This window comes from Macrobrachium rosenbergii, chromosome 22 (genome assembly GCF_040412425.1).
Source record: "Macrobrachium rosenbergii isolate ZJJX-2024 chromosome 22, ASM4041242v1, whole genome shotgun sequence".
In the NCBI taxonomy this organism is placed as follows: Eukaryota; Metazoa; Arthropoda; class Malacostraca; order Decapoda; family Palaemonidae; genus Macrobrachium; species Macrobrachium rosenbergii.
In genome coordinates this window covers 20,581,920-20,597,493 of record NC_089762.1, presented here as the reverse complement: position 1 = coordinate 20,597,493, position 15,574 = coordinate 20,581,920, and the positions used below count along the sequence as shown (strand labels likewise).

At 34.5% G+C, this 15,574-nt stretch overlaps 1 protein-coding gene across 3 annotated transcripts in view; it reads left to right on the top strand.

The window, feature by feature from the left end:
- Positions 1-15,574, top strand: part of obe (obelus) — a 437,154-nt gene that overhangs the window by 383,989 nt on the left and 37,591 nt on the right. For all 3 annotated transcript variants that reach the window (XM_067124317.1, XM_067124318.1, XM_067124319.1), the window contains exons 40-41: positions 473-624; positions 11,329-11,555. In XM_067124317.1, coding sequence (XP_066980418.1) covers positions 473-624; positions 11,329-11,555 — 379 coding nt within the window. The remainder of the gene's footprint in view (positions 1-472; positions 625-11,328; positions 11,556-15,574) is intronic.

Sequence of the window (15,574 nt, the reverse complement as noted above, 5' to 3'; positions counted from 1 at the left end):
ATTAAATCATATTCAACAGTAATTTGTTCTCTAATCTGAGATGATGATGAATTGCCAGACAAGAATATACAATTAGGGGGCCTTACATTTCACATGCTACAGACCTTGAAATGTATGAAATTCTGAGTAAAAACCAGAGAATCCAGGTTAAAAGTCAAGGTCAGATTGAAAGGACAAGTATTACCATTAAAAATAAAATTACTTTGACAAAATAGGGAAGCAAGACTGTAAGTGCCCAAATTTCTGCTCTGCCAAAAAAAACTGTAAATTTAGATATACACATAGAAGATGCACTTATAAGGAAATTTATGCTCTACATGGATCAGAATACCATTCTACAAATTGGACATGCAGTATCCCCAATTGCCCAAATTGTGACCATAAACATTATGGAAAGTCAGATTCGTCAGTAATGATTTATTAGTAATTATTGTAAGTCAGTTGTTTCTTTCATTTTTTATTTTGATTTCAGGCTTTATTAGACGTATGTGGTTGTGCAGGATGGCTCTCAGCCTCCCTTCAGGTTCAGGTATTAATGCAGATGGTGACTCAAGCACGTTGGCATACAGATTCTTCTCTTCTTACTTTGCCTCATGTGAATTCTGATATCCTTTACTGCTTTAGGTAAGAATTTATTTGTTTAGTTTTGTAAGAATTTGCAGTAGTAAATTTGTTTAGGTCTTTAAAATTATTGTTGTGCAAGATTTATAAATTTAGTAAACAAAAAAAAATTACAATGTGTACATAAGGCCAGTACATGTTGATGAAGAACTCATTGATTCTTGAAGAGGAATTTTGGACAGTTTGTCCAAAAAAGTTGAAGGGATTGGGAAAACAGTATTACAAGTGAGGGTGTTTCTGAGAGATGTGTTATCCAAAGCCTCTTGTAAATGACAATTCATTAAGTAGGCAGCCTACCTGTGTTTACCTACAGCTTACCACGGTTTTATGACCATTTATGAATTTTTATACAGTAACTTTCTTATCAGTTGTTACCATATTGTACTATCATACAGGAGATACAAAATGTGTGTGTGTGAACTATTGACCTAGGCTGGGTGTATACTCACAGTATCTATTGGCATAAGTCAAATAGGCTATTACAGCTGTATTAAGATAAAGGTAATGGTGATGAAACTGATATTTTACTTACTGAATCCATTTACTGTATACTATTATCATCATGTTATATCATCATCGTAGTATAAGAAAGCTGATCAACTGCCATTTGCATTGACATGATGTTTACTTTCTCAGAATCAGCTGATTGATTGTACTAGCAAAAGAATTAGGAGAATAATTTTTAGTTGCTAAAAGAAATGAATACATTACTGGAATTATTATTTTTATTTTTATACATAAATGTAAAATTGGTATACAAAGACAAGCTGACATACTTTATGTTAAAGTAAAATCCCTCAAAATTGCAAAACAGCTGTTTCCCGATTCGTTTGTTTAGGTCATACTTGATGTTGTTTATGTCAGTTCTTTGGTAAGTGGTTGTTAATTATGAGATGGTTATGAATTGTTACATAAGCCATAGGTTTGGTAATCATGTCTGAAAGCTTAGCCTGGTATAATCTACCAAAAATAAAATTTGTTTGGCAAGTAAGGACTGTCATGGAAACTGCTTGTGTGAAACACCTTGTATTTACATCTTTAGTAATATGGCATCTCTCAGTGACAAATATCCAAAGAGAATTATTTTTAAGAGCACTACTAAAATGTTTTTGGTCGTTTTCCGTTTTATTGGAATTTATGATTTTTCATTCCACCTCCATATACTGTACGTATATTATCATGGAAGCCTTACTTGTTTGCCTGTGTGTGTATGTTTACATCTGCATGTGTCATTTCATGAATGTTGATGTTATCATCTCTACATAGTTTGTACATTCATGTGTGTATTTGTTAGCACAGTATCTCATTTGCCTTTTTTCTTTTTTTCTTTGCTTGAATTACTGTACAGCACTTCATTACTGTACAGCATTTCATTACAGTTCTTGTTCTCTCCATTTCACATTATAATGGAGGCCTTACTTATGCAGGCAGTCCCTGGGTTACGGCGGTCTTGGGTTACGGTGCTCTGACTTTACGGTGCTTGGCTCACAGCACCGCTAACCTGATTTTTTGGGTACGCCGTACCCAGTTTTATGTTGCTGTAACCTGCTTTTACGGCACTTACAATGCTGTAAGTGCCATTTATACCCATTATTATTATGATGTTCTGGTTTACAACATTTTTTGGGTTATGGTGCACCCCCAGGAATGTAACCCCCACCTTAAACCAGGGACTGCCTGTGTGTATGTGTATGTTTACATCTGCTTGTGTCACTTCATCGATGTGTGTGTGTTTGTTAGCGCAGTCACAATTGCCGTTTTGTTTTTTGCTTTCTTGATTTACTGTATAGCATTTCATTACAAGATTAGTTAACTCTAAGGATGATCATCACACATATCATAACAATAAACAAGAAAATAATATATCACTGTCGATATTTCATCTCAGTTGTTCTCTCTCTCTCTCTCTCTCTCTCTCTCTCTCTCTCTTTCTTTCTTCTTGTTTTTCTTGGTGTTTGATATATTTCGTTGCAAGTTACAATACAGTAGTGTACATATCCTTTAATAAAATGTGGGAAAATCATACATGTTAAAACAAGCTCTTGCAAGTTCACTAACACCAGCAAATAATTGTGTATACAGTAGGTCCCTGGTAATCAGGGGGTTAGGGACCACAACCACCCATGTTAAGCAAAAATCCTTGATAAATTGGAACACCTCTCTAAAAACACTTATAACTGCCTGCTTTAATAGTTCAAACACCAGATACAGTATACCTTAAACTATCATCCTAAAACCCTTTAACCCTTAAACGCCGAGCCTCTATTTACAAAAACGTCTCCCGTATGCCGGCGGCGTTCGGGAGTTTAGCGCCAAAACGGAAAAAAAGTTTTTTTCAAAAAATCACAGCACGCTTAGTTTTCAAGATTAATTTTAGTTTTCAAGATTAAGAGTTCATTTTTGGCTCCTTTTTTTGTCATTGCCTGAAGTTTAGTATGCAACCATCAGAATTGAAAAAAGATATCATTATCATATATAAATATTGAAATATATGACAGCGCAAAAAAAATTTTTCATATATAATTTTATACAAATTGCGCTGTGAGCAAAACGGTTAATGCTAACGGGTTATTTTGTTTTTCTTTGTATTGTACACTAAATTGCGATGATTTTGGTATATAACAAATTGTAAAACGATCAAAACAACACAGAGAAAATATTATCACAAAATGATGCATGAATTCGTAACGAGCGGACGTAAAAAAATGTTTTTTTTTTTTTAAATTCACCATAAATCGAAATATTGTGCTAGAGACTTCCCGTTTGTTGAAAAATGAAGCTAATTGATTGAATATTACTAGACTGTAAGTGTTTTAGCTACAATTGCAGTTTTCACCATTTCGTCGAAAGTTAAAGTTGACCAAAAGTCGAATTTTTCTATTTATCGTGATTTATATGGAAATATTTCAAAACTGATAAAAGCTACAACCATGAGTTATTTTCTGTTGTATTGTACATGAAATTGCGCACATTTTCATATATAAAACTTTATGTAATGACTAATATAAAATGGTGCAAATATTACAACAACGTGACGAAAGAGTTTCTGAGATGTTCGGCCGAAAGTTACCACATGGACGTAAGGAAAATGTTTTTTCAAAAATTCACCATAAATCGAAATATTGTGCTAGAGACTTCCAATTTATTGCAAAATGAAGGTAAATGATTGAATACTACTAGAATGTAAGAGTTTTAGCTTACAATTGCGTTTTTCACCATTTTGGTCGAGTTAAAGTTGACGAAGGTTGAAATTTTGGCAGTTATCATGATTTATGTGAAAATATTTCAAAACTGATAAAAGCTACAACCATGAGCTATTTTCTGTTGTATTCTACATGAAATTGCGCACATTTTCATATATAAAAGTTTATGTAACGACTAATGTAAACGATGCAAACATTACGACAACGTGACGAAAAGAATTTCTGAGATGTTCGGCCGAGTTACCACACGCGAGACGTAAGAAAAAGTTTTTTTTTTTTTTTCAGAAATTCACCGTAAATCGAAATATTGTGCTAGAGACTTCCAGTTTGTTGCAAAATGAAGGTACATGATTGAATATTACTTGAATGTAAGAGTTTTAGCTTATAATTGAGTTTTTTTACCATTTCGTCGAAAGTTAAAGTTGACCAAGGTTGAAATTTTGGCAGTTATCGTGATTTATATGAAAATATTTCCAAACTGATAAAAGCTACAACCATGAGCTATTTTCTGTTGTATTCTACATGAAATTGCACACATTTCCAAATATAAAACTTTATGTAACAACTAATATAAAACGGTGCAAACATTATGACAACGTGATTTAAAGAATTTCTGGCGCGATGTAAGGAAAAAAGTTTTTTCAAAAATTCACCATAAATCGAAATATTGTGCTAGAGACTTCCAATTTGTTGCAAAATGAAGGTAAATGATTGAATATTACTAGAATGTAAGAGTTTTAGCTTACAATTGCGTTTTTTTACCATTTCGGTCGAGTCAAATTTGACCGAAGGTTGAAATTTTGGCAGTTATCGTGGTTTATATGAAAATATTTCCAAACTAATAAAAGCTACAACCATGGGTTGTATTTTGCTGTATTTTACATGAAATTGCACACATTTTCATATATAAAACTTTATGTAACGGCAAATATAAAACAGTGCAAAAATTATGACAAAATGACGAAAGAATTTCTGAAATTTTCAACCGAAAGTTACCGCTCAAGCGTAAGGAAAAAGTTTTTTCAAAATTCACCATAAATCGAAATATTGTGCTAGAGACTTCCAATTTGTTGCAAAATGAAGGTACATGATTGAATATTACTAGAATGTAAGAGTTTTAGCTTACAATTGCGTTTTTTCACCATTTCGGTCGAGTCAAAGTTGACCGGTTTAAATTTTTTGTAGTCGACGACGGGTACGTCCACTTGGCACCCAACAGACAATTTTAGTCAACGTATGATACGTCCAGTAGGCGTTTAAGGGTTAATATAATTTCAAAGTTATCTTACAACATTACCCTTGGAAATATGTGTGAAAACTAAACTCAAGTTCCCCCAACATATAAACACAGCCATTTTCTCTTATACAGTATTGAAGCTGTCCTGTTTTCCTTTTTCAGATAGGGGAAGCATTGGGAATTCACAAGTAGAGTTAAATACTTTACAGTATTTAAATATTTAACTATACATTAAAAAAAAACCAAATTATCAATGGAACCAATAGTGATAAGATATTCTCTTGTGTATGTAGATGTTACATGGATTTACTAATTTTGAAATATTAATATTAATGTAAACAGCAAAATATCGATAAAATGTTATTCCACCTACAGAATCCAGCTTTACTGTGCAGTGTTACGTTTATCATCGTAGAACATAAATCAGCTGATTGAGTCTGCTAAGAGAGAGAGAGAGAGAGAGAGAGAGAGAGAGAGAGAGAGAGAGAGAGAGAGAGAGAGAGAGAGAGAGAGAGAGAGAGAGAGAGAGAGAGAGAGAGAGAGAGAGAGAGAGAGAGAGAGAGAGAGAGAGAGAGAGAGAGAGAGAGAGAGAGAGAGAGAGAGAGAGAGAGAGAGAGAGAGAGAGATTACAAATGCCAGCAGCTGGAGACAAGACTTGACTTGACAGGCTGGGGAGAAAGTCCAGTATAACCTTTTGTTGCTTGCTTATGAAGTCGGATTTTAAATATGTTTACGGTGATCAGAGATGAAACATCAACAGTGATGAAATATTATCTTGTGTACAAATTATAATGTGTGTGATAATCATAGAGTCAACTAAAATTGTAAAGAAGTACGGTTCAGTAAATCAAAGAAAAAAATGTGGCAACACATACCTACAGTAAAAACAATTACAAATGTCGGGGCTATCATTTTTTTTATTCATATATTATGATGAAAATACATCAGTATAATACAGTATATAATGCAGTATACAGTAAATGGAATCTGTAAGTGAAATAACATTTTTGCTGTTTTTTTATTAAAGGATATGTATACTGAGAGAGATAGAGAGGGCGGGGGGTTGAGCTGAGGTGTTTATGAACATTGGTAAGCTGTTGTGATTTTGTGGGATTTTAATTTAGCATTTTATTGATATTTTGCTGTGTTTATTTGATCTCTTGTTATGTTTACATTTTTTGAAAATTAGTAAATAATTTTTTATCATAAAAATGTAGTCATGAAAATAAAATGAAAATACAGGCAGTACCCTGTTATCGGCAGGGTTCCATTCCCGACAGCATGATGATAACCGAAAATCGCCGACAACCAAAAATATTCTCTTGTTTACAAATTATAATATGTGTGATAATCATAGAGGCAACTAAACTTGTAAAGAAGTACGATTCAGTAAATCAAAGAAAAAAAGTGGCAACATGTACCTACAGTAAAAACAATTACAAATATCGGGACAATAATTTTTTTTATAAATATATGTGAGGATAATACATCAATATAATACAGTATACAGTAAATGGATTCTGTAAGTGAAATAACATTTTTGCTGTTTTTTCATTAAAGGATTTATATACTGAGAGAGAGAGAGAGAGAGAGAGAGGGCGGGGTTGAGCTGAGGTGTTTATGAACATTGGTAAGCTGTTGTGATTTTGCAGGATTTTAATTTAGCATTTTATTGATATTTTGCTGTGTTTAATTGATCTTTTACTGTGTTTACATTAATATTATTTGAAAATTAGTAAATAATTTTTTATCATAAAAATGTAGTCATGAAAATAAAATGAAAATACAGGCAGTCCCCAGTTATCAGCGGAGTTCCATTCTCGACAGCGTGTTGATAACCAAAAATCGCCAACAACTGAAAATCGGTAATAATAGCGCTGATCCTTGGTTACTGGCGCTGGTATCCGGTTATCTGCGCCGATAACCGGGGACCAGTGATGCTGTTAACCATGGATCAGTGCCGATAACCAGAGATCGGCGGTGATAACCAGAGATCGGCGCCGATAACCGGAGATCGGTGTCGAAAATTTGGTTATTGTCGTTGCCAGACAAGCGCCATAAAACTGGATCGCCGATAACCGAGGCCACTGATAACTGGGGACTGCCTGTACAGTACGGGCAATCCCTACTTACCGGCGGCATCAGTTAATTGAGTTGCGGTGTTACAGCACTTGGCTAGCAACATCATTAACCAGATTTTTGGTGCTGATCTCTGGTTAACGGCGCCATTGAGTGGGGACGTCGGCACTGATCGCCAGTTAACAGTGCCGTTAAGTGGGGATTTCAGTGTAGATCTCTGGTTAATGGCACCAATATCCGGTTAATAGTGCTGTTAAGTGGGTTTTTCAGCCCTATTATTGCTGATTTTCGGTTAACAGCGATTGTTGGTTAGTGGCACTCGGCCAGGGACGGAACCCCTGCCGCTAACCGGGGACTGCCTGTAATTAGTGAATATTGATCAGAAAATTTTGCGAATTAGTGAATTTTCCGTTATGTATTTGGAGATAAGTTCCACAGAAAAACCTGCTATTAACTGAAGCCATGATTGCTGATCTGCGATCTAGCAGGGACCCACTGTATACGTACATACCCTACACACACAATAACATTTATTTTATAGGTTGTAAAAATAAAAACAGAAAATACAGTAAAAATATAAATGAGAATAGTATAGAATATAGATAAAACAATAAGCGTAACAACTTGAAACAAAACAAGCTGTAGCAAGTTAGACATCTATGCCCTCTTCACCCATCCAACACTGCGTCCCCATCCTCTTCCAGTCAGGGAAACTGCTCCCCAGCTCCACTCTCCTTCGAAAAAACCCCTTTTGTGAGTGAGTGCCTTACTGCCCCCTCCTCTCCCATGTTGTTCAGCTATACTACCCCCAGCCCACTTTGGAAATTTCTCAAGGTTTCCTCCACCCCCAAACTCTTTCTCAGTCTGTTTATGAGTGTAAGCATTGTTAACAACATTTTCCTGGGGCCACACAGCACTGCCAACTATTGTAGGGCATTTTTTTTCTTATTTTTGAAAATTTATGTAAATCATATATCTTTGGGGCCTTGATCCTTGCCCCAGGTGTGTCAAATAATGTTGAGTTTTAGATAATGGCAACCTGGATAATGGAAGGATTACTGTACATGCATACATACATGCTACAGACATCAGAATTGCTTCATATTAGTCTATTTGGACCTTAGGTTTTGTAGTGACAAGTGTATCAAAAAAGTGGGAAGAAATCAGGAAGTTATGAGGGACCTGTGGTTATTACAATTACAGTAGACTTTATGTACTGTATGTGTGTGTGTGAAAGAATATTTCTTCATTAACCTTCCTCTTCAAGGAGTTGGGTGTGGAAGTGAGTTCCCTTGATTTTTGTCTGTTTTGTGCTCCTTCTGACTGAGTTCCTTTCAGTCTTCACTTGTCACTTTGCTGTATGATTTTGCTGTCCTTCCAGCTGGTCATTGTCTTGCAACTTCTGTATCTATTGCTTTTCCTACCAGCTGTCCATCATCCCTTCTCTTCAAATGTCTAAAACATCTGTGTTTGAGGTCTTGGTTTTTTCCAGCCTCTGGATACCACATTTCTACACCAATTTCTCATTGCAGTCTCTCCACCTTACTCCAAGTATGAATGGTAACAGTGTGTAGTTATACATTTTCAGAATCTCTGTAGTTTTCCTTGGAAGTGTCCATGTTTCCGCTGCACTGAGTATTACAGGCCTTGTACTGTATACCTGTCATAATTCTTTCCTCCCTTTAATTTTTTTTTTTATCTGCCAATAGGTTAGCTATCTCCATTTCATCCATGCTGCAGCCACTTTCTTTCATACTACTTTTTCAACTCTTGTTTCAGTCCAGTTTGTCCCCAAGGTAACTAGTGCTTTATCTTTTTTAAGGCTTACTTATTATCAGAACATTGCTCTGAATGCCCTCTCTTCTCCATTTGCTCTTGTAGTGCATTTATGACATCGAAAATCTCTTAATCCATAAATCTTTTGTAATTTACACACTTCTGTGCCACCATCTATTTCACTCAGTACACAGCTTACCCCCAGTTTTATGTTTTCCTTGGCTTCCCTTAAAGTTACCATTATCTTTGTTTTGCTTGCATTGATTTTCAATCATGTCCTTTCCATTCCCTCTCGCACCTTTTAAACATTTCTACTTTTCCATACTTGGAAAAGCTTATGAAAGAAATGATAGAAGGGCAAAATGGATGGTGTTAGTTGATATGGCTGTTGAAAGTGATAAAATGTTTTTTTTATTACAGAAGTGAAGCATGTGTTAAAATTCCAGTGGCTCTGGTATTATACCAGCCAGTGTTCCAGGGTCCTGGTTGTTTGTGATCCACCATTGTGTTTTGGCCATTTTACTTTTTTGTTTCATAATATAATCTGTAACAATTTCTTTATTTTGGCAAAGTGTAAATGGTATATTTTTTATTCTTATAATATTAGTGATATTTCTGATACATGCTTATAACTTCATATGAATGATTTACCCAGTGGATTTGAATATCTGTGCTGCTTTTTTTGTGGCTGGTAATTATTGATTCTTGTCAGTGCAAAATTCAGTTGCTATATACTTGGTTGTGACCAGATACAAAAAAAGATAAGTGTGGCTGTCATCCCCTTCAAAGCTCTTATGTTGTGTAGTGATATATTTCTCCCATCACCTCTGCCATAGTTGGAAAGTCACAAGAAGTCACACTCTTTACGAGTGCCAAGCATTGTCTACAATTTTTAGATCTCCATTTTGTCAAAAAACCATCTCCTCAGCTTAGACTAAATAATTTGGAGTAGGAAGCTGTGGGTAGCTAAATCTGGCAATTATTGCTTCCCACTGTGTATTTGGTAACCTGTAAGTTTTACCTTTTCCCTGCTCTTGGGTTTCAGCTCCCATATTTTAGGGTCTGCGTAATGACTTTTTCCATCTTTTTTCATATTCTTCAGTCTGCTTAATGAATTTTTCCATCTTTTTTCATATTATTCAGTCTGCTTAATGACTTTTTCCATCTTTTTTCATATTCTTCAGCATTTATTTGTTTTATATAATGGAAATATTTTCATTAAAATAGCCATTGTCCTACATTTTGACAGGCACCTTCCTTTTTTTTTTACAGGATTTACCCTTGAGGTAAAGTTTAAAGATGATTTTACAATGAGAAACATGTAGCCTGAAGATGTTCGTAGCTATTTCAAACAGTGTGACTTCAAATCATATTTCCTGCATGATAGCACTGTTAAACTCGAGGCTAACTACAGTAGTTTCTTTTCAGGAATGCTTTGATTGCAATTATTATTCTTTAAAAGAGTTATTGACCCTGACAAGAATGGTATGTGTTTTGTTTTATTTGTTCGTTAGGTATGGGGTTTTACAAAAATTTTACAAAAGGTACAACTCGTGTTACAGTATTACATTTTGGGAGAGAAATTTGCAACTTGTGGAGAAGGCCCCTTGTAGAGCTAGTGTGGTCTCTCTCTCTCTCTCTCTGTCTCTCTCTCTCTCTCTCTCTCTCTCTCTCTCTCTCTCTCTCTCTCTCTCTCTCTCTCTCTCTCTCTCTCTCTCTCTCTCTCTCTCTCTCTCTCTCTCTCTCTCTCTCTCTCTCTCTCTCTCTCTCTCTCTCTCTCTCTCTCTCTCTCTCTCTCTCTCTCATTATCATGACCCTAAGCCTCATGGGTAATAAAAATGATCCAGGCCTACTTTGACACCACATATGTCCCAGGTATTCTTGGTAGAGGTTTGTGACCTCAGAAAAATCTTGTTCCAGTTGTTATTATGGACATTATATAGCAGCATTTTGATGTTTTGGAGTGCTTGTTGTTGGTATAATTTCCCTTTCTGTTTGGCTTAGGTTTATCATATGGTAGGAAATATTACGATTACTGTGCTGTATTTATAAAAACAAGGTGTGAAGTGATGAGGAATGATCATTCTGGAGAGAGTAGGTATTTTCACCCACAAGAGGGAAGAACAACAACTATAATTTTGATCATGCTTAGGGTAATTAAGATGCATCATTTCAAATAAAATGAGCTCCAGTGGATCAAACCTTTTCCAGGCCAGTCATATGGTTTATCATAAAAATTGGATTTTACTTTTAAAATGTATATAGTAGTTTTCAGCAGATAGCATACCTGGTTTTCGTTTTACTTATATATAATGAATTTTTTTTATTTTATGCACTTATCACAAGTTTTGCTTACAGTCCTCTCCTGTGCCTGTATGGTTTTATAATTTTGTCAAAATCTATATCTCCCAGTCATGCAGGCCACACCATACATTGCCTTCCTGAATTGATTCATGCTGTTGATGGAAAATATGAGAAGCTTGCAAGAATGCTGAGAAGTGAACTAGATGAAAATCAAATTGAAAATGTCTTCAAGGTATTACAACAACTTCCAATAATGAAAGTTGATGTGTCTGTCAAAGGAGTGTTGGCTAACTCACCTAATCAGTCTGAAGAAAGAGTTATTATAGAAAGACCAGGTTGGTATATTTTTTGGCCACTTTAAATTGAGCTTATATATGTTTTATATGAAGATTTCAAGAGTTTAAACATCAATGTAGAACACTGGAAAGCAGAATAAAGCTGAAATTCAAATCCAAATTCATAGAATTGCTCAGCAAGTTTTATGCTAAGTACTGATGCATACTGTATTTAACAATTGCATGTACATTCAACAAACAAACTTCTTAATTTACTTATGCCGTAATGCCCCAAGTTCTGAATATCTTTTAAATCCACCAAAGTTGTGATCAGTATTTGGTGAGAAGTCTGTCTTTTTTTTCACCAAAATTATATTAATTTTAGTTTCATTTTCATCATGTGCAAGTAGACCTGAAATCATCTTTTTCAGCTTTCTGCAGCTTTTTATTCATATTTCAATCCGTAATTCAAATTGAGTATTAATGACATGCAGTTGCAATGACTGTGATCATTGATGTCCATTTTTGAACATCAGTTTATTTTTGTTTCAAGTGGCTCTATGTGAGGAGCATTCAGCGATCTCAAAAAAAAAAAGTAATTGTTTTTATGGTATAAAATTTGGCCGTTGTGTAATGTTGTTACTAGACAAAAACATATATTTGTTTGCTCATGTTGGTGTAAGTGAATTTTTATATAGGTAAATTGGGTGCAAGTTTAATATGTGCTACATATTTTAATACATGGATTTGGTATAGAAAAGTGAGAGAAATTAAATTTGGCAAATGAACTGCTGAATTATTACAGGCAGTCCCTGCTTACTGGCGGCACCAGTTAATGGCATTTCAGTGTTAAGACACTTGGCTAGCAACATTGTTAACTACTGGCACCATTAACCCTTAAACGCCGAGCCTCTATTTACAAAAGTGTCTGCCGTATGCCGGCGGCGTTCGGGAGTTAGTGCCGAAGCATGAAAAAAAAGTTTTTTTTTAAAAAATCACAGCACGCTTAGTTTTTAAGATTAAGAGTTAATTTTTGGCTCCTTTTTTTGTCATTGCCTAAAGTTTAGTATGCAACCATCAGAAATGAAAAAATATCATTATCATATATAAATATTGAAATATATGACAGCACGAAAAAAAATTTCATATATAATTGTATACAAATCTCGCTGTGAGCAAAACGGTTAAAGCTAATGAGTTATTTTTTTTCGTTGTATTGTACACTAAATTGCAATGATTTTGGTATATAACAAATTGTAAAACGATCAAAGCAACACAGAGAAAATATTGTCACAAAATGATGCATGAATTCGTAACGCATGGACGTAAAAAAAAGTTTTTTTCAAGAATTCACCATAAATCGAAATATTGTGCTAGAGACTTCCCGTTTGTTCCAAAATGAAGGTAATTGATTGAATATTACTAGACTGTAAGTGTTTTAGCTTAAAATTGCAGTTTTCGACCATTTCAGTCGAGTTAAAGTTGACCAAAGGTCGAGTTTTTTCTATTTATTGTGATTTATATGAAAATATTTCAAAACTGATAAAAGCTACAACCATGAGTTATTTTGTGTTGTATTCTACATGAAATTGCACACATTTTCATGTATAACACTTTATGTAATGCCTAATAGAAAATGGTGCAAAAATTACGACAAGGTGACTAAAGAAATTCTAAGATTTTCAGCTGAGTTACCGCATGCGGAGGTAAGGAAAATTTTTTTTTTTTCAAAAATTCACCATAAATCGAAATATTGTGCTAAAGACTTCCCGTTTGTTGCAAAATGAAGATAAATGATTGAATGTTACTAGAATGTAAGAGTTTTAGCTTATAATTGCATTTTTCAACCATTTCGGTCAAGTCAAAGTTGACCGTAGGTTTAAATTATGGCACTTATCGTGATTTATATGAAAATATTTCATAACTGATAAAAGCTACAACCATGAATTAATTTTTGTTGTATTCTACATGAAATTTTGCACACATTTTCATATATAACACTTTATGTAGCACCTAATAGAAAATGGTGCGAAAATTACGACAAGGTGACTCAAGGAAAAAGTTTTTTTTCAAAAATTCACCATAAATCGAAACATTGTGCTAGAGACTTCCAATTTGTTGCAAAATGAAGGTAAATGATTGAATATTACTAGAATGTAAGAGTTTTAGCTTACAATTGCATTTTTCAACCATTTCGATTGAGTCAAAGTTGACCGAAGGTTGAAATTTTGGCACTTATCGTGATTTATATGAAAATATTTCAAAACTGATAAAAGCTACAACCATGGGTTGTTTTTTGTTGTATTTTACATGAAATTGCACACATTTTCATATATAAAACGTTATGTAACCGCTAATATAAAACGGTGCAAAAATTACGACAAAGTGACGAAAGAATTTCTGAGATTTTCGGCCAAGTTAGCGTGCGGATGTAAGGAAAAAGTTTTTTTTTAAAATTCACCATAAATCGAAATATTGTGCTAGAGACTTCCAATTTGTTGCAAAATGAAGGTAAATGATTGAATATTACTAGAATGTAAGAGTTTTAGCTTACAATTGTGTTTTTCAACCATTTCAGTCGAGTCAAAATTGACAGAATGTTGAAATTTTGGCACTTATTGTGATTTATATGAAAATATTTCAAATCTAATAAAAGCTACAACCATGGGTTGTTTTTTGTTGTATTTGACATGAAATTGCGCACATTTTCATATATAAAACTTTATGTAACAGCTAATATAAAACGGTGCAAACATTTCGACAAAGTGACAAAAGAATTTCTGAGATTTTCGGCCGAGTTAGCGCGCAGATGTAAGGAAAATTTTTTTTTCAAAAATTCACCATAAATCGAAATATTGTGCTAGAGGCTTCCAGTTTGTTGCAAAATGAAGGTAATTGAATATTACTAGAATGTAAGAGTTTTAGCTTATAATTGCATTTTTCGACCATTTTGATTGAGTCAAAGTTGACCAAAGGTTGAAATTTTGGCACTTATGGTGATTTATATGAAAATATTTTAAAACTTATAAAAGCTACAACCATTGATTGTTTTTTATTGTATTCTACATGAAATTGCACACATTTTCATATATAAAACTTTATGTAACGGCTAATACAAAATGGTGCAAAAATTACGACAAAGTGACGAAAGAATTTCTGAGATGCATCGCTGATGCTTTCTAGTGGGAGAAGAAAGAAATTCGCGCATGCGCAGCTGGATCACGCTTGTAAACAAAACAACAGTGTGATCCGTGAACTCCCAGGATCCCTCAAGGTGCGTGAGTTAAAATTTTTCATAAACTAGCCCTATAAGTATTTTTCCGCGAATATTTAAAAAAACTTTTTGTAGTTGACGTATTTTACGTCCACTTGGCACCCGACAGACAATTTTCGTCGACGTAAAATACGTCCAGTCGGCGTTAAAGGGTTAATAATCATGAGAAACCAGAAATTTATGCTAGATACATCGATGACATTTTCATTGTAACAAACAACAGACAAGATATTCAGACTAAAAGACGACTTCACAGGAAAACCAGTACTAAACTTCACAGTAGAACACAGCATAGACAGGAAACTTCCATTTTTAGATGCACTAGTAAACAATGAAACAAACTAATATAACACAGGTATACACAAAGGCTACTAATATTGGATGCTGCCTGAACGGGAGAGGTGAATGCCCAGAGGCCTATAAACGGTCGGTAATCCGTTCACATGCATGGCGGGCTTTCACCCATTCCACCACGTGGAAGACAACATACCTGGAATTAGACAGAATACAACAGCTACTCACAAACAACGGATTTGAAGGCAATATGATACAATCAGAAATACGCAGGTTTTTTTACCAATACTACAAGCAAGACAACACCACAGACCAACACAATGAGATGACAGGCCAACAGACAACAATATACTACCAAACTAACTTTAACAACAAATATAACAACAACAGCAACATCATTAGGAAGATTATTAAAAAGAATGTCAAGCCACGAGCCCCGTATACCGACATAAACATACTGGTGTATTGCAAACCAAATATACTTGCATCACTTATTAATATTGCAAAATCC